Raw genomic sequence first — 20,980 nt, forward strand, 5'->3', positions numbered from 1 at the left:
AAATTAGGAGGCTGGGATTAACATATACACACTACTATGTATAAAACAGATAACCAACAAGGACCTACTGTATAGCACAGGGAACTATACTCAATATTATGTGATAACCTATAAGGTTACATATTTATATGTATACATATATATGTATACATATTGCTGTGCTGTACACCTGAAAGTTACATGATATTGTAAATCAACTATATGTCAATAGGGGCTTCTGTGGTGGTGCAGTGGTCAAGAATCTGCCTGCCAGTGCAAGGGACGTGGGTTCAAGCCCTGGTCTGGGAAGATCCCACATGCCACAGAGCAACTAAGCCCATGCACCACAACTACTGAGCCTGAGCTCTAGAGTCCTCGAGCCACAACTACTGAAGCCTGCGCACCTAGAGCTCATGCTCCGCAACAAGAGAAGCCACCACAATGAGAAGCCTGTTCACCTCAACGAAGAGTAGCCCCCGCTTGCCACAACTAGAGAAAGCTCGTGCGCAGTAACGAAGACCCAACACAGCCATAAATAAATAAATAAATAAATAAAACCTATATGTCAATAAAAAAAATTAAAAAAAAGAAAAACCTACAGTTAGCATCATATTAATGATAAAGACAAGAATAATGCAGGGTATAGGGAGGGTGGGAGGGAGATGCAAGAGGGAGGGGATATGCAGATATATGTATACGTATAGCTGATTCACTTTGTTATACGGCAGAAACTAACACACCAGTGTAAAGCAATTATACTCCAATAAAGATGTTTAAAAAAAATTTAAAAAACAAACAAACAAACAAAAAGAATAATGCAAGGTGTATGCTCTCGCCACTTATAGTCAGCATTGTATTGGAGGTTCTCACCAGGGCAATAAGGCAAGAGACAAAACAACAGGCATCTATATTGAAAGGAATAAGTAAAACTGACTTTATTGGCAGAAAACATGATATTCTATACAGAAAATCCTGTGGAATCTACAAAAAATGCTATTAGAATAAGTGAGTTTAGTCAGGTTGCAGGTACAAAATCAACATATAAAAATCAACTGTATTTGAGAACTCAATATTGCTAAGACGTCAATTCTCCACAAACAGAACTATAGATTCAAAGCAATTCCAGTCAAAATCCCAAACTTTTTTTTCCCCAGAAACTGACAAATTATTAGACTTATATGAAAACGCTTTCTATGGTAATGTTAGAGGACTCACACTACCTGATTCAAGATTTATAGTTACAGTGATCAAAACAGTATAGTATTAAACTTCCAGAAGAAAACATAGGCAGTACGCTCTTTTCCAGAAGAAAACATAGGCAGTACGTAGGTCTTAGCAATATTTTTTTGGATCCGTCTCCTCAGGAAAGGGAAACAAAAGCAAAAATAAACAAACGGGACACAATCCAACTTAAAAGCTTTTGCACAACGAAGGAAACCATCAACAAAACAAAAAGGCAACATACTGAATGGGAAAAGATATTTGCAAATGATATGCAAGATAAGGGGTTAATATCCAAGATATATAAAAAACTCATACAACTCAATATGAAAAAAAAAAACCTGATTAAAAAATGGGCAAAGAATCTGAACAGACATTTTTCCAAAGGAGACAAACAGATGGCCAACAGGCAGGTGAAAAGATGCTCAACATCACTGATCATCAGAGAAATGCAAATCAAAACCACAATGAGATACCACGTCACACCTCATACAGAAAGGCTATCAAGTCTACAAACAACAAATGTTGGCAAGGATGTGGAGAAAAAGAACCCTGTACAATGTTAGTAGGAATGTAAACATTCCTAGTGGCAGAGCCACTATGAAAAACAGTATGGAGGTTCCTCAAAAAACTGAAAATAGAACTACCACATGACCCAGCAATTCCATACCTGGGTATATATCCGAAAAAAAACAAAAACACTAATTCCAAAAGATACATGCACCCCAATATTCAGAGCAGCATTATTTACAGTTGCCAAGATATAGAAGCAACCTAAGTGTCCATCAGCAGATGAATGGATAAAGAAGATGTGGTATATATATACAATGGAATACTACTCAGCCATAAAAACAAAAGGAAATTTTGCCATTTGCAGCAACATGGATGAACTTGGAGGGCATTATGCTAAGTGAAATAAGTCATACAGAAAAAGACAAATACTGTATGATATCACTTATATGTGGAATCTAAAAAAATGCAACAAACTAGTGAATACAACAAAAAATAAGCAGACTCACAGATGCAGAGAACAAACTAGTGGTTACAGAGCAGGGGGGCAGGGGGCAATGTAAGGGTTGGGGAGTGGCAGGTAGAAACCACTGGGTGTAAGATAGGCTCAAGGTATTGTACAATGTGGGGAATATAGCCAACATTTTGTAATAACTGTAAATGGAAAGTAACCTTTCAAAATTGTTGAAAAATTAAAAAAAAAATTTATTTTAAAAAGAAAGAAAACTTAAAGGAAACAAAAGAAAGAAAATATAAGAGGAAATCTTTGTGACCTTAGGTTAGGCAAAGATTCTTTAAATATGATACCAAAAATACCTTCAATAACAGAAAAGTGTTAAATTGGATATCATCAAAATTAATAACTTCTATTCTTTGAAATACTCTTTAGATATGAAAAAGACAAGCCACAGACTGAAAGAAAACATTTGTAAATCATATATCGAATAAATGAATTTTAAACAGATATACAACTGTCAAAAAATAAGAAAACAGACAACCCAATTTTAAAAAACGCACGCAAAATACACCAAATAATATACATGAATGGCAAATAAATGCAAGAAAAGATGCTCATCTTTAGTCATTAGGAAAATGCAAACTAAAACCATAATAAGGTATCATTACATACCTTATTAGACTCTAAAATAAAGACTGATCATACCAAATGTTGGAAATCATGTGGAACAAATGCAACTCTCTCATATACTGCTGGTAAGAATGTCACATGAAACAACTTTGAAAAACGGTTTGGCAGTTTCGTAAAAAGAATTACCATATCACATCATATAGCTACTCAGGAGAAATGAAAGCATATGTCTGCATAAAGACATATGCATGAATATTCATAGCAACTTCATTTGTAATAGTCAAACAATGGAGCCAATCTAAACTGCCATCAATAGGTAAATGGATAAACAAATTGTGGCATATTCATTAAATAAAATACTACTCAGCAATAAAAGAACATACTAATTAATACACACAACAACATGAATGAATTTCAAAACATTTATGCTGAGTTAAAGAATCCAGAAACACATGTATACACTATAATATACTATAATCCCATTTATTAAAAATTCTAGAAAGTTAATCAACTTCTTGAAAATTCCTATTTAGCTTTCAAGACTCAGTCCTGAAGCATCCCCTTCTTTTTGAAAACTAATCTACAGTGAAGCAGATCAGCAGTTGCCCAAGGACAGAAATGGAGGCGAAAGGGAGATTTTAAAAGGGCAGAAGGAAACTTTTGGAGGTGATGGATCTGTTCATTATCTTGACTGCGTTATAGTTTCACAAATGTACACATAATTTACCAAAGTTACCAAATTGTACAGTTCAAATACATGCAGTTTATTGAAGGTCAATTATATCTCAAAGTTACTAAGTTTTTTAAAAAGAAAGGAAAAAAACACCAATCTGCTCATTACACTGCCCTTTTTAATATCCTTTAAAGTTTCCATCATCACTTAACAAGGTCAAGTCCAAATTTCTAAGTATGGTATACAAAGAGTTTTTGTCTACATTTTCAACCTCCTGACTTATTACTCTCCCCACATCCTTTTTTAGTTCAAGCATTTCATACTGCATGATTGATATTTGTATATGTCTTTGTGCACGTAATTTACTCTATTCCTGAAGCAGCTTGCCAGAATCACCCTCTTGAAGATATCCGATTTAGCTTTCAAGATCCAGACCTCAAATGTCTCCTCCTTTTTGAAATCTTTCCTGATACTCTTTCTCAATTCCTTAACCAGGCAGAGCTGGTTGTTTCCTCTTTGGTCCCAGCAGTGTTTACCTACCTTGCACTAATTCTTTATATGTCTACCTCTTTTCTCCACACTACTCAAAAGTAACGTAAATGTCTTGTATTTATAACCTCAATGCCTAACATGGCAGATGGTACAAAGTAAACACAAAATAATGTTTGTTGGATCAGACTGCAGTGAATTAAACTGATTTTCAATCTCATGACTTTCCAGACAGAAGGTCATGATTTAGACCTAGTTGCTGTGATTCAAATAAATATGTTGACAGCTTCATGTTTGATGATCCGATGCTTTAGAAACATTTTAATATATTTCCAGTATTCAGAAAAGTACAGATATTACTGTACCAAATATACCCATCACCTACCCAGATGTGTCATATCTTAACATTTCTCCAAATGTACTTCAGATTTTCTTCCTTTTGGGGGGCAGGAGTTGTCCAACATTATACATATAGATAACGTCCCTTGGGTATTCCTCCCAAGGCAACCACTACTCTGAAGTTGTTTATCACGCCTATGCTTGTGTATGCTCCTGAATAATATAAAGTATTGTTTTACTTTTTAAAATTTTATGTTGTGGTATACTGAATATATCTTTTCCTCATTTTGCTCTTTTCACTAAACATTGCATTTTTGAGATTTATTCATGCTGATGATACATGTAACTCTAGTTTAGTCATTTAAATTGGTATATAGTTTTCTAGTATATGAACAATGTCAGTTTATCAATTCTCTTTACTGCACACCTTGTTTGTTTCTAATTTTTCACCATGACAAACAACATAGCTTATGATGTTAGACATGTCATGTGCACCTACAAATTTCTCTAAGGAATTAACAAACTACTCTCCAAAGTCTACCAATTTTTACTTCCATGGGCAGTGTATGAGAACTTCTATTGCTCCACACCCTTACCAATACTTAGTATCAACAGACTTCTTAATTTTTGCCAACCTATTGAGAATGACATAGTATTTTCCCTGTTTTAAGTTTCATTTCCCCACTAGTGAGACTGAATATCTTATTGATAATTTATATTTTCTGTATTTATGTGTAGCCTTTGACTTGTTTTCTATTGATTTATATTTATATGTATAATTTATATTGATTTACTATCTATCAATATAAGTATATAGATGATATACATCAATACAAATAAAAAATTAAGACTGCTTCAACTCTCAACTTCATACTTAAGAAGTATATACCTCAGTTTCTTCCTCTGTAAAACAGGAATAATAACCTCACAGAAATGTTACAATGATTAAATGAGTTAATAACATACCTAAAGTGCTTGGAATAGTGCCTGGAACATAGTATGTGGTATACAATTATTAACCACTACTATTTGTTTTATAAATCTTCTGTTAGTAATACTGGTTACAAATACCTTCTCAGAGGCTGTGACTTATCTGTTACTTTGTTAAAGTATGTTTGTGGAAGAAATTCTAAATTTTAATGGAGTCAACTTTTCCTTTCCTTTGATATCTGTGTTCTTAAACATCCTTCTCTCCCTAATACTCTATTTCTTTATAAGATAGGTCTAACTTTCCCTTTCATATCTTGATTTAATATCTCACTAAAGAAAATTTGATACACTCAACTTTAAAATTATGTTAAAATATACTTCTAAATAATTTAAAAATAATTCTGTTCCCCAAGCAAAAATCCTATTTTTTATTACAATAAACAATTGTTCCTAACCAGAGAAAAATTAAAATACACAACTATATACAAATAAAATAAATCTACAATTACTCTTACCCTATGACATCTTTCAAAGGCTTGCTTGGTTTCTTGTAAAAGATTAACCACCACTTCTTGGGATAGGAAAGTCTCTCCATGAGTATCGATACTTGGCCCCAGTGGTAAGTTGGTACGCTGTCTAATTCTCTCTTTCAAATCTTGAATACTAGTGCATAATACCAACAAATGAAAAAAGAACACTACTATACATAGATTTCAATTTCAAATACTCTCAAACTTAGTATACATGAACTAAGAAAAAGAAAGAAGAAGAAACATAGACCAACAGCCAGGAGGCCTAAAACTTCTAATTTCAGTAAGTAGTTCTGTAAAGTGAAGCAAGCATTAATCTCTAAACAGAAGACGTTCATCTGAAAAATGAGTAGATTTGGAGTTATTATCTCTAAAGTCTCTTTCAACTCTACAATTCTGACTCAGTAGCCCAAAACTCCTTGTCTGGTTTCCTTAGGAAGTGGGCTTTTCCAAATAAGTTAATATTCCAGATAACTAAATGGTCCTGCTTAAAACAAACTTTAAAATTTTAAAGATTTTTAAACATATTAACCATTTAAACATATTGTACATTTCATTATTATTAAACATAATTTAGCTTTTCTCAATGACTGAGGGTCATTAAGAACATTTATTACATGACAGTATCTTTAGAAAATTACATTTTTTTGTTCCTAGAATATACAGCTCCAGACTGTGAACTAATTTTTCAAAAAATTCTTATGATTGTTTTTTAGTTTTTCTCTTTTACTTGCTACTGCCTTTCAGATGTCACTTCTTATTGCTAATTATAATCTCTCCATGATCATTATTTAATATATGACAAACTGGGAAACAAGAAAATGATTTGGGTGTGCATTATGTGAACTGTCAACTCTGATTATATGGCTCCACAGAGGTCATTCTGATTCATCCTAAAATCAACTCAATTCCAGATAGTTGAGATCTAGATAACTGAGTTGCCACCAATTCTTACAGCAAATCATTTAATTTTATTCTAGTAGGTAAGTACATTCACGTTTTAATGTATTACTTAAATAATTTTATGCCCAAGTCATGAAAAAGCTCAGGGTACAAAATTGTGAACGATCTGCATTTTTTTTTTTAACCACACCTGCAATAGCAGCAATAAAACAATGTGCTTCCTAGTTAATAACCTGGAATAATTTACTCAGTCTAAAAAAAGGAAGGAAGGAAGGAAGGCAGGAAGGAAGGCAGGAAGGGAGCGAGGGAGGGAGGGAGGGAGGGAGGGAGGGAGGGAGGGAGGAACTCTTTATGGTACTAGTATTCTGCTTTACATTTTAATAATGTTATGTAGGAACATTTCAACATGTGGCTCAAGAGAAAGGATTTGATGAATGGTGTAAACAAACTGTATTAAAAAAATTCTTCACAGAAAATTCTAATGACTATCAATATTTTACAAGTTTGTCCAAATATAATAGCTTTTAGTATCTTTAGTTTTAACTATAACATTTAACAAAAACACTTACCCTCCTGTGCCAATGGCTCTCTTTTGATGGTTTTTTGAATCATAATAGCGCTGTAGGATCATAGCACTTCTGCTTTTCAAATATCCAGTCTCCACTTCAATATAGTTCTCCAAATAGGAAATGAAAATGGACTTGATAAGCTTAGACAAGAAAGTCTGTTTATCAGTACCTAAGTTAAACTCCATCAACTTGCTGGAAAGATTTGTGGTTCTTTTCATGCAAAAGGGAGAAAAAAGATTAATGTATATTTTAGGTATAGTAACAATATTTAAGAAATACATATTTTTATAACGTGACTTTTTAATAACTTATGTTACACCACCATTTCTTAAACCCTGGGAAGTTACTTAGGATGCAGACAGCGACTGTATAGGGTTATATATATTAAGTAGAATGAATATTACAAACAACATCATGGTTTTGAAAACTACCATAAACTCCTAGAGATGACTCAGGAGAGGAAACTGAGGCAACCAACCAGACTAGAAATGGCAACAGTGGCAGAATGGCTTCAAGTATGCCATTCATGACATGGTACACAAGTCAAAATACTGAGAAGTCTATGCGCTCTTCATTCTCTTCAGTCTTTGTCCCTGGACTTTCCTCTAATTTTCTGTTTCTCACTGTTGAAGATAGGCTCACAATAGTGCTGTTGTTGAGATGGACTTCCTGATTATAGTTACTTTTGAAAACCCTCTTCTCAAAGTGATGACAACAAAGAAGAGCAATAGAGTTGGAAAAAAACTCCACATGAAGCTTCTACAAAGTATAACAGTGCCATTTACAAAAGCACAAGACAAATTTTCACATCAGACTTAAGTCTGAAATTGTCATATAAGAGTTTGTCACTCTGGGGGCTTCCCTGGTGGCGCAGTGGTTAAGAATCCGCCTGCCAACGCAGGGGACATGCGTTTGAGCCCTGGTCCGGAAAGATCCCACATGTCGCAAAGCAACTAAGCCCATGCACCACAACTACTGAGCCTGCGCTCTAGAGCCCATGCTCCACAAGAGAAGCCACTGCAACGAGGAGCCCGGGCACCGCAACAAAGAATAGCCCCCGTTCGCCGCAACTAGAGAAAGCCCGCACGCAGCAACTAAGACCCAACACAGCCAAAAATAAATAAAAATAAAATAAATAAATTTAAAAAAGAGTTTGTCACTCCCTTTCTCAACTTTTAAAGTTTTAACTGCAGATAAATGTAATTATACTAGTTCTTAAAGAAAAAAATTAAAGAATAATGAACTAGCTTACAATTAAAATCAGAAACAAAACTCTCAAGTCTTAAACAAGGTTTTTATATTTCATTAAAGTACATTAATATAAAGCATAATATCCAATTCCTTAAGTTAACATGCTAAGAATGCTGCTCTTGTACAATACTAGTCTATACAGTCAAGCATTTAATGCTAAAAGGTATATTGCTATCTGACAAACTGTTATTCAAAAATACCTGAATACTTCCCCATTTTCTATTTGAAAAAAAGAAAATGTGAGATATTACTATTTTCTAATAATTAAAAATATACCTTGTATATAAATCGTAGAGACTTTTGAGATACTGCTCTGCATCGGATTTCCTACATTCTTCTAACTGGTCTTTCACAAAGCTCTAAAAAAAAAAGTCAACATTCTGTCAATTAAGTAAATATTAAATTATATAGCCAATTTTTTTTTTCTCTAGAATTACTCCACATTCTTGAACTGTTCTGACTTAAAATCCAGTGGAAAAGGCAATGCATAGAAAAGAGACCAATATAAAAAAAAAAAGGTTTTTAATTTTTACTGCTTCTCATATTTACTCATACATCTTATCAGTGTTGGGAATAAGCATTAAGAATCTCAAATACCTTGTCTTTTGAAATCTGCCTATCCTGCCTCATGAAGTACATTGGGGGAAAAAATAAAAAATCCCAAAAAACAAAACCTGAAGCTACATCAATATGGTCAATTCCTTAAAGCAGCTTTTCCCAAACTGTAGTCAAAGTAACACTAGTGTCCTTTGAGACATTACTATAAACTTGGGAAATGCTGTACATTACATCTCCACTTCTAGAGAATCACAATACATATTAGTATCTTTAAAGGCTATTAAAAGTCCTGAATTGTGTTTTAAAGACAACACTTATTTAATGTTGCTCAATCCATTGGTAAACATAGTTTAGGAAATGTTGCCTTAAAGTATAGAGCTATGGAAGTCAAGGTTGTAAATGAAATTCCTGTGTGTTTTCTTTTAATCTTAGTACCATATTATAAAAAATTCTACAGATTGAGCCTGTAATTCTTGTTCAATCTCAAAAATGCCAGCTATTGGTCAAGGTAAGAAACCAATAAAAATTAAAACTGAGGCTAACCTACCACAACCTGATACACATGTAATTTCAAACACATGCTCTGATGACACTGAGTGATGAGCACCTTTTTTCTTGGTGAACAATAAAACATTTTTTTTTTTTAAAGCATGACACTGTCATTCCTTTCTCCTACACTTAATAAGTGGATTACTATGCCTGAGGATATTACACAAATAAACTAAATTTTAAAAACTTTTAAAACACAGAGGAAAAAAATCACATATTGCCTTAAGTACTTAATAATTGTTTAAAATTACCTGTAGTTTGATTTCAAATACATTTTGAATAAGTTTAGCCAGTACTGTTTCTGGATTACTAAAGATATCTCCAACTTGTTTGTTCACCCGTTGACAGAGTATTGTTGCATCTTCAAATATATCATTTCTCAAGTAAGCACCCTAAACAGCAGAGGAATTTTCATTGAATATATAATTTTAAAATGTTTTTTTAAAACACAAATTAGCATAAAATAAAATAAAATCCAATAAAGTGTACTGTTATGTTACCTCCTGGCACTGCTTTATATAAACATCAACACAATGGGAATAACCCTAGGAAGAAGAAAGAAATACACATCACTGTTGTGGTTCAATTATAACAATAATAACAACAACGTCAATAAAAGAGGTATTATATGTAATAAAGCTATGTCTATGCCTCAATAATGGCCAACGGTAATAGCTACTCTCTGGTTCCTATATTCCAAACTTAAGGTCAAGCTTTCTGGCTTTTGAATTATTTCATCAAATGTTTGACTAAAAAAAAAAAACATTAAACACCCCGAAGGCAGACAATATGATTTTCTATGTCAAACTATATAAAAATTCAGTGATAAAATATTAATATTATTGAATATAAGATCCTTATTTAAATAATATTAACTACCTAAAATTTAATATCATTTCTGGAGAAAGATACAAATGTACATTCAAATTATTCCAAATAATGAAAATTATCACTGACTCATACAACCAGGGAAAAACAGAGACTACAATATATAGAATTCATATAATCTCCACACTCTTTAAAACTAATCTGCATTTTAAATTTTTACTATTTACCTTAAAATGGAGTAAAACAGCTGCTACTTCTCTCATTCTGGTGATTTCACCTCTTCTTTGAGCACTGGTAAACTCCTGAATCAGTTGGCATTCTAAATCATGGTATTTACCTAAAAATAGAATGTCATTCAGCTACAATGAGACAAAGTATCCAAGTTATTTATGAGTATATGGTTTCTTTATAATGACTAGGAATCTAGGTTTCTTTTAAAAGAATTACAAAAACTATATGAGATTATAGGTAGTGGATCAAAACCTTATAATATACTGTGGTATATAAACCTATATTTTCAAGACCAAAAAATCTTCCCAACTGGTAAAACAGGTGAGCTCCTACAGTGTGACTGCCATTTACCACTGCTATGTAAAAAAGCAGCTGGCTGGCAAAATCGTTCTCAATGGTGAAAAACTAAAACCATTTCCTCTAAGATCAGGAACAAGACAAGGCTGTCCACCCTCACCACTATTATTCAACATAGTTTTGGAAGTTTTAGCCAGCAATCAGAGAAGAAAAAGAAATAAAAGGAATACAAATCAGAAAAGAAGAAGTAAAGCTGTCACTGTTTGCAGATGACATGATACTATACATAGAGAATCCTAAAGATGTTACCAGAAAACTACTAGAGCTAATCAATGAATGTGGTGAAGTAGCAGGATACAAAATCAATGCACAGAAATCTCTTGCATTCCTATACACTAATGATGAAAAATCTGAAAGAGAAATTAAGGAAACATCCCCATTTACCAATGCAACAAAAAGAATAAAATACCTAGGAATAAACCTACCTAAGGAGACAAAAGACCTGTATGCAGAAAACTGTAAGACACTGATGAAAGAAATTAAAGCTGATGCAAACAGATGGAGAGATATACCATGTTCTAGGACTGGAAGAATCAACATTGTGAAAATGACTATACTACCCAAAGCAATCTACAGATTCATTGCAATCCCTATCAAACTACCAATGGCCTTTTTCACAGAACTAGAACAAAAAATTTCACAATTTGTATGGAAACACAAAAGACCCTGAATAGCAAAAGCAATCTTGAGAAAGAAAAACGGAGCTGGAGGAATCAGGCTCCCAGGCTTCAGACTATGCTACAAAGCTACAGTAATCAAGGCAGTATGGTACTGGCACAAAAACAGAAATATAGATCAATGGAACAGGATAGAAAGCCCAGAGATAAACCCACACACATATGGTCACCTTATTTTTGATAAAGGAGACAAGAATATACAGTGGAGAAAAGACAGCCTCTTCAATAAGTGGTGATGGGAAAACTGGACAGCTACAGGTAAAAGAATGAAATTAGAACACTCCTTAACACCACACACAAAAATAAACTCAAAATGGATTAAACACCTAAATGTAAGGCCAGACACTATCAAACTCTTAGAGGAAAACATAGGCAGAACACTCAATGACATAAATCACAGCAAGATCCTTTTTGACCCACCTCCTAGAGATATGGAAATAAAAACAAAAATAAACAAATGGGACCTAATGAAACTTAAAAGCTTTTGCACAGCAAAGGAAACCATAAACAAGACAAAAAGACAACCCTCAGAATGGGAGAAAATATTTGCAAATGAAGCAACTGACAAAGGATTCATCTCCAAAATTTACAAGCAGTTCATGCAGCTCAATATCAAAAAAACAAACAACCCAATCCAAAAATGGGCAGAAGACCTAAATCGACATTTCTCCAAAGAAGATACACAGATTGCCAACAAACACATGAAAGGATGCTCAACATCACTAATCATTAGAGAAATACAAATCAAAACTACAATGAGATATCACCTCACACCAGTCAGAATGGCCATCATCAAAAAATCCACAAACAATAAATGCTAGAGAGGGTGTGGAGAAAAGGGAACCCTCTTGCACTGTTGGTGGGAATGTAAATTGATACAGCCACTATGGAGAACAGTATGGAGGTTCCTTAAAAAACTACAAATAGAACTACCATACGACTCAGCAATCCCACTACTGGGCATATACCCTGAGAAAACCATAATTCAAAAAGAGTCATGAACCACAATGTTCACTGCAGCTCTATTTACAATAGCCAGGACATGGAAGCAACCTAAGTGTCCATCGACAGGTGAATGGATAAAGAAGATGTGGCACATATATACAATGGAATATTACTCAGCCATAAAAGGAAAAGAAATTGAGTTATTTGTAGTGAGGTGGATGGACCTAGAGTCTGTCATACAGAGTGAAGTAAGTCTGAAAGAGAAAAACAAATACTGTAAGCTAACACATATCTATGGAATCTAAAAAAAACAAAATGGTTCTCATGAACCTAGGGGCAGGACAGGAATAAAGACACAGGCATAGAGAATGGACTTGAGGACATGGGGAGGGGCAAGGGTAAGCTGGGATGAAGTGAGAGAGTAACACTGACATATATACAGTACCAAATGTAAAATAGGTAGCTAGTGGGAAGCAGCAGCATAGCACAGGGAGATCAGCTCAGTGCTCTGTTACCACCTAGAGGGGTGGGATAGGGAGGGTGGGAAGGAGACGCAAGAGGGAGGGGATATGGGGATATGTGTATATGTATAGCTGATTCACTTTGTTATAAAGCAGAAACTTAACACCCCATTGTAAAGCAACTATACTCCAATAAAGATGTTTTAAAAAAAAAAGCAGCTGCCTGGGAAAAACCTTCTGGATGTCATTTGTGATAGCAAGAGACAGGAAAAATCTTAAACCTGAATTTATGGAAAGGGTGAGCAGAGTTATAAAACTCTTTACTAGAGTTCAGATGCCTTTACTACAAACAATGGCAGATTCTATACCAAGGTACACCTTAAGACAACATGTGGTATTTGATTCACTACATTCTTGAGGCTATTACGGTACACTTTTGGGAAAACAGGTGGTCTCTGAACTTCAATGACTTCCCAAAACAGTGACTTAGACTACCACGGGAGCCTGCAAATATAGCAGCTTTTCAAGAAATCCAGAATGATCTGCTTAAAATACAATCCAAAGATCAAGAATCAAGCTATCATGTAAGGAGTTAAATAGGTACTGAAATGGTCATTATGGGCTAGCTTTAAAAAAAGAGAACCTACATTAGAACTGTATGTATGAATACAAAAACAATCCGCAAGATACACTGTTAAATTAAAAACACAAGGTATGGAAGCTATTTGTATAGCATGCCACCAATTATTTTAAAATAAATGTGGACAGCAGAACTAAATTCTACACATTATATACACGATTTATGTCTTATGCTTGTATATCCATAGAATATTCTGGAAGAATACCCAAGAAATTGATCACAGTTGTTTCAAGGAAGAGGAATCAAACTCAGGGATGGGGTGGGAGGATGACATTGTTCCCACTCTCTTCTTTTACTATTTTCTTTCTTTTATACAAGTAGTTTGATTACCTATCCAAAACAGTTAAATAAATAGAACCCCACTTACTTGCAATTTTGGATTTAACTTCGGAAAATCTGAAAGATAAAAACCAATGATGAGGTTCATTATTTGTGACAAATGTACCATAGTAATGTAAGATGTTAATAAAAGGGGAAACTGGTTTTGGGGGTACATAGGAATCCTCTATACTAAATGTCGTCAGAAAAAAAGGAAGGAAGCGGGGGAGGGAGGGAGGGGAGGGAAAGACAAAGCCAGAGGGGAGAGAGTACTGATAGTAGGAAGCATGCCATGTAACAAAACTGAATTTGGGCAATCCAGATGGGGTATCTGGTTCTCACTGAGGAAATTCACATTGAATAACCAATTCCCCCACCCCCTTTTTTTTGATGTGGACCATTTTTTTTTAAAGTCTTTATTGAACTTGCTGTAATATTGCTTCTGTTTTATGTTTTGGTTTTTTGGCCCAGAGGCATATGGGATCTTAGCTCCCTGACCAGGGATCAAACCTGCACCCCCTGCATTAGAAGGCGAAGTCTTAACCACTGGACCACCAGGGAAGTCCCACCAATTCCCTTTTAAAGGGAGGAATTCTGTATGAGGCATTAACAACCCAGAAGGCCCCAACAACTGGGTTATTGTCCCTACTCATATGCACCGGCATTTTAAATTCACTTGATATTTGTCTATTTTCCCCTCAGTTGGGATTTCCTCATATGACGTTCCACTATTGTTACTTAAAGAAAAACAACTATAAAATAAGCATATACAAATGAGTTATTTTAAAACTAGAAAAATAAAATGGAAGCCATAAAAAGGACCCAGTAATGTGCCTAGCATTCAACCTCTGCAAATTCAAAAACTAAAATATCACACACTACCATACACTAGAATTTTTTTCAAATCATAAGTATCAAGGGGGAATGCACAACATGGAAAATTAATGTTGAGAGATCTTATGTAATTAGTTTGAAGAGACAGGAGAGTGGGTGGCAAAAGAATGCCAAAGACAGATGAAGAAGGTAATAATTTAAAGATCTATACAAAATTGATATCAAAGTCACAGTGGATCACAGAGTATGTTAGGCCATATTGATCTTTGTGAAAAAATTAAACTTGATTAGGCTATATATTCAATTCTAAGGCTTGATACGCTAAAACAAAACTGCAAGAGAAGCATGTAATTGAGAAGCAGGAGAAGATGAGTATATGCCTGTGTGTTTGTAGGCGTGGGAGACAGATGAAGCCAACAATTATGATGCACTTATTGTGAGCCATACATTTTACCCATTTAAGTAAATGGTTTAACTCTGAAATAAAGTTAAAGAGAGGTTTTTTGTGGGTGACATTAAAAATCATTGCTCATAATGCTGGACAAGTATGAGATTATTAATAATAGCTAAATGATAGATGATTATTACTGCTAATCCTTTATGATGATACAAAGTTCAGAGTAAAATAAGATATATTGGGGGGTAGGGAATTCACTTTCGCTCTATGTTTGGGACATAATGGACAAGCTTTAAGTATAGCAATACATTTACATTCTACCTGTACCTCAGGATTTTCAAGTATTACCAAAAGAATAAAATACGTATATTATCTGTTAAAAGGGAAGACATTTTTTCCAGATATTTAAATGGGAGAACCACTGTTAACAAGATTTTATTATAAAGTCTGACATTCCATGAACTAAAGGAAATCATGAAAGAATTTCCTTCTCAGTGAAGTTTCTTTTAGGATGAAACCATTTATACCTAACTTAGCAATGGCCCTAGGGTCTTGCATCTAAAACAGGATTTCTTAACCTGAAGTCCCTAGGAAGGAGCCTACAGATAGGCTAAAGGGTCTAAAACTCCATGAAATTGTATACAACAGTCTGTGTATCTGAATTTTTTAAGGAAATTTCATAGCTTTCACCAGCTTTTCAAAGGTGTCCAAGACCCCTAAAAGCTTAAGTATTCTCATGTAGACAGAAGAAGAAGGAGCTCAAGAGCCCCATGTTTAAACTTTCTCTGTCCCCTTCTAGTCTGTTTATCAAAGTCCAGAAAAAAATAAAATTCAAAATCTTACTCCAATTTCAAAATTCTCCATCAATTTTTTTCAAAAGAAAAACATAAGATTGAAATTATTTCAAGATATATCATTAAATTTAGTTGTTAAGATACCACATTTTTTTCAATCAGCTATTACATACTGTACCTGTACAAAGGCTGTCCTCAATAAGTTCTTGTTGAATTAATGAGCAAAATCATACAGGAAAAAGTACAATTTTATTCTATACACTACACCATATACTCAAATTAGCTCTTGAGAAATAAACTTGCCTATCAAAAGGTAACTCCTGGGCAATTAGGTGCAACTTCTGAATGATGTCTGCTGCCTCCTTTATCTATTAAAAAACAAAAGCAATAATTTAAAAAAACCTTTATACATATCAAAAAATAATTTTATATTTAAAAATAGTAATATTCTTCTATGTATGCCCACAGACACTCACCCAAACAATTTTCTTTAAAAAACACAACAAATAAAATCTTATGAGCAACAGGAATACATCTGGGGTATCACCAATAATGAGTCAATAAAACATAAACATTTGTCATTATTGTACTGAAATCTTGTGATTTTATAATGCCACAATCCCTTCCCAATGAAACCTGCAGTTCAAGTTTACTCGGAAAAAATTCAAATCATTGATCGCTGAAAGCAAATTTAAGTATCTTCTGAGTTTGTGAAACGATAAACAAGATTTATGAAAATAATTCAGATCATACTGCTGTATATATCCCATTTTTAAGTGAAGAAAAAAAACAACAAAATGCCTGTCATTTAATGAACATATCAAGTTATAAAACTTGTTATAAAAGCAAAGATTAAGTTTAATATGAAGTTTCTAGAATGGAAAATGGTACAGAAATGTTTGTACTTATTCAAGTTGTGGAACTAAAGGATTTAGGCAAGGGGTCCAAAATTCTTAAAATGCAGACATTTGTGCTTATTCACACTAATGTATAGGGGAGTTATATAATGTTTACTTTTTAAAGCAAATTTCAAATAAGTATTGAGTTTTATTTTGGCACACCTCTAATTAAATGACTTTATGATCATTCACTTTCTTTTACACTAAAAAAAAAAGAGAGAGAGAGAGAGACTCATGCAAACGTGAAGGAAGAGCTGAGAACATTAACACAGACCTTTCTAACCGAGTACTCATGTGAAGTCTGGCAAGCAACTGTGGAAAACAAAAGCAGGACCAAACGATATTGTTGTTTTGCCCAACAATAGTGAATATAGATAGCATTTCTGCTTCAGTTATCTCTTCTCTCCTAGTCAGCATGTCACTGTCATTTTCAGTTACCGGATGCTCACTCTATTCTACTGAACATGGGCACAGATACCACTGCATTATCTCTTCTCACCATGCCATTTAGTTGTACTAGCAATGTCCACCCTTTTCTCCTCACCGATACTCCCTTCAGAAAGGACCTACATATATGTTTTATGTTCCTATCAGGAGTTTGTTCTTGTTGTTTTAAGAGATGCAAGTCCCCATTACGTAGTGTTTGCAAACTTCACTTAATATAGTAAGAAGTATAGCAGAGTAAATAACACTTGATTTTATGGAATTCCCACAGGTAATTATTTTATAAAAATTGTTCCAAGCACAAGTAGCTCTTAAGGTCATCCATCAGTTGAAATATACTATAAAAGTACAGAAGCTTTCAAAACCACAATCTAATAACTTGCTTACATCTGCTACTGATGTTAGGGTAAGGTGAGAGACCACCGCTACTGATGTTAGGGTAAGGTGAGAGACCACCACAGGTTAAAGATAATCAGGGCCATCAGGCATTATCTACATGAAGAACATTAAGTTGTGATGCTAAGAGAAACAACTAACATACTTTGTAATGACAGAGGTAAGAGGGAATATATACTATGGCCATAAAATGGGTTTTTTTCCCAGAGAAGAAAATTAGAAGATTCTGAGAAGGAAAGATTAAAAAAAGCAAAAATGACTATGGAGCAACAAGAAAAAGGAAGAAGATGTGTTGTTATCTTTTCACATTCTAATTCCTTCCACAATCACACACCTCCTTAACTACATGGGTGATTTTCCTTTTCTTTCCATTGGGAAGGTGGCTGGCACACAGTGCAGAAATTGAGACAGTTAGAAGTTTATCTAATAATTAGCAATCTAATACCATATATGATGTTCCTAAGTGTAGTTAACTGTGATAGTACCAGGCCAAAAGTAATGATTCAACAGTAACCCAAAACTTATGGGAGATATGAGAGAAAAACAAGACAATTGGGAAAAGAGGACTAGAGTATAAGAAAAAAGGAACAAGATGAAAGAAAACAGGATATGGTAGAGAGTGAAGCAAAGGAGAGAAAATAAGAGGAAGTAGCTTAAGCACTGTTAGCTCTACTTGCTCTTCAAAAATTACAGACAGCTAGTGACCAAGTGAATGAAGTAGCAAGAATATGAAGATTTTTTCTTCTTCTTTCAATCAAAATCTTAAAAATTAAGAGACAATAGTAATACCATGAACTACACAATTACTTGAGGATAATTAAAATGTTTAAAGAAAAGTGTAAAAAACATAATTTCATTATGCAAAACATTACAAGCAATACAAATCAGGGTAAAAATATGTGTAATCAGTCAATTTTAAAATATTTATTTTTCTCTAGATTCTAAATGGCTGCCTTGAGCTGCATCAAATAAACAGACCAACTCACACCGGGTAAAATATCTGCATTTTGTTTATAACAAAACATAAATATACTCTACAATCCAACAGGTATAATCCAAGGTAACCCAAGGTATAAGACTTGAATTATATACAATTTTATATATATACAAAAAAACATTTTTATATGTATAAATATGTACTTTTATAATACATTAGAAATATGTTTATATTTAGGAAACATAAAATAAAAGCATTCCATAAACTATCCTGAAAAACAGTTCAGTGTTCAAGCCGTGTGTGTGTGTGTGTGTGTGTGTGTGTGTGTACACTATTATATATAAAAATCACGTGAATATATAAAAACTAGATATTGCCAGTATTTTACAAGTGTTTAAGTATGATAATGTTCTTGATGTTAATCTTATCAGTTCTACTTTATATTACAAATATAATTCCTGAAACTCATTATTTAAAATACTGCCTTTTCTTTAGAGGAGTTATCTCTACGTATGTAACCATTCCTTTCAAAGATCTCTAAAAATTATAAATTCTATACCCCTATATGGTTCCTACTCACAAAAAAATGTGTTGCTTAATTCAAAGTGAACTTCAGTACTACTTAGTTGTTAAAATTCCGCTGAGATATCCCATGGAGTACACTCGGAAAAATTCTGGAAGACTGTATTCAACATATTAGTGGACAATGTCACTACGTACATATACCATCCATAAGAATGTCTATTTTTTCATGCATTTTGATTTTTTCCCCCGAGGGGAAGAAAGTGAGCTAAATAACCTCTACCAAGATTGTACAGCAGCCAACACCATGCAACCTTAGACCAGGATTAAGTGACTAGTGCTATGAAAAAGATTAACATGAACAATTAACTCAGATTTTTCTATTCTCTTTGATCTAAACTATGCTTTAATTCTTTGTAAAAGATCTTTATTCAAGTAACAAAAACTAGAAGCTCTGAATTCCTTGCATAGAAAGATACTTCAGCTTGTCAATGATTTAGGTCAGACCACCCCTCACCCAATGGAATGTGACTATCAAATTCTGTTAATATTAGAAGTCAATTATGAAAAAGAAATATTTATTAAAATAGTTACCTCAACATTTCTAAACCATACAAATTTCATAAACAAAAATGCCAGGCAATCCAACTAAAAATTTGAATATATATATACTTGATCAGCAATCTGTAGACAAGTGTACATTTCAGAATAAAGACTTTTCATAAGTCAGCTACTCAGTGATTTGAAGTCTGACTCTGGAAAGTAATAAGTGTAGTTCATAATTAGGGCATTGTTATTAATGCTATAATTTGCTTTTATCCTTCTGACAGTGCTCACCTTTTCAGAATTTGTAAAAACATCAGATTTCAATTCTCCATCTAGAAACTCATTAAAGTATTTCATCAATTTCTGAGCCTCTACTGCCCGTTGTCTGGGTGTGTTTACCCCCTCCAACTGGTCTCCAAGGTGACAGACCTTGGTTGCTACATAGCTGATGTGCTCATCTAGTTCTTGGAAATGTTGGAAGGCAACCTAGAAAAAATGTGAACAAGCATAAAATACAATCAGACAACCCAGATTAACTACTAATACTATCATTATTACCAAGGGGAATCTGCATTAGAAGTATTTGGAATCTATCACCTTAACTACTTAAAAACACATTCTCTATCTTATGTAAATTACTGACTTTATTATTTTCTAACAGTTATACATGCTTAAGTGAAGGAATCTAAACATATGAAATCTGAGCAGAAATCAGCTTGCTAACCCCTAACACTAAAGAACAAACAGCCCCTGGGAGGCAGCGATGCTAAACATGCTCTTCTAACTACATTTACAAAGGGCAATCAAGTTCCACATCAGGTCCAGGCTGTGAAAGAGGTTCAGAGGTTCCAGATTAAGTTTAGGGCCTAAGAATGTCTAAGAAGCTTGGCCTACTTACCCCAGAGTCAGTCTAGAGATCTAGTTTTACTCCCAAATGGACTGAGGAAGAGTTCTGCACATGCTTTTCCCAGTTACACCAGCATTCTCATTAGGGTATATACCTCATGACTTTTGTGAAGCTTCCCAGACCAGGTTTCCTCTAGGAAAAACCTCCATCCAGGCAATAGTTGGTCTGGTATTATTATTTTGCTTTATGATTAAATGAGAATGCAAATAAATACCTAAATATCCAAGCTAATCACGACCCCCTAAAAATACAGGTCTAC

General features: G+C 33.9%; 1 protein-coding gene across 2 annotated transcripts in view; it reads right to left on the reverse strand.

The window, feature by feature from the left end:
- The window catches only part of EXOC5 (exocyst complex component 5), a 57,168-nt gene that overhangs the window by 17,540 nt on the left and 18,648 nt on the right, over positions 1 to 20,980 (reverse strand). For both annotated transcript variants that reach the window (XR_009699561.1, XM_061182600.1), the window contains exons 4-12: positions 20,106 to 20,300; positions 16,374 to 16,438; positions 14,095 to 14,123; positions 10,644 to 10,753; positions 10,089 to 10,133; positions 9,840 to 9,980; positions 8,758 to 8,840; positions 7,231 to 7,440; positions 5,744 to 5,891 (exon numbers count right to left, since the gene is read on the reverse strand). Coding sequence is in view for 1 of the 2 variants with exons in the window: in XM_061182600.1 (XP_061038583.1) it covers positions 5,744 to 5,891; positions 7,231 to 7,440; positions 8,758 to 8,840; positions 9,840 to 9,980; positions 10,089 to 10,133; positions 10,644 to 10,753; positions 14,095 to 14,123; positions 16,374 to 16,438; positions 20,106 to 20,300 (1,026 nt within the window). In the remaining variant the exon portion in view is untranslated. The remainder of the gene's footprint in view (positions 1 to 5,743; positions 5,892 to 7,230; positions 7,441 to 8,757; positions 8,841 to 9,839; positions 9,981 to 10,088; positions 10,134 to 10,643; positions 10,754 to 14,094; positions 14,124 to 16,373; positions 16,439 to 20,105; positions 20,301 to 20,980) is intronic.

The sequence above is a fragment of the Eubalaena glacialis genome, chromosome 2 (genome assembly GCF_028564815.1).
Source record: "Eubalaena glacialis isolate mEubGla1 chromosome 2, mEubGla1.1.hap2.+ XY, whole genome shotgun sequence".
NCBI classification, from domain to species: Eukaryota; Metazoa; Chordata; class Mammalia; order Artiodactyla; family Balaenidae; genus Eubalaena; species Eubalaena glacialis.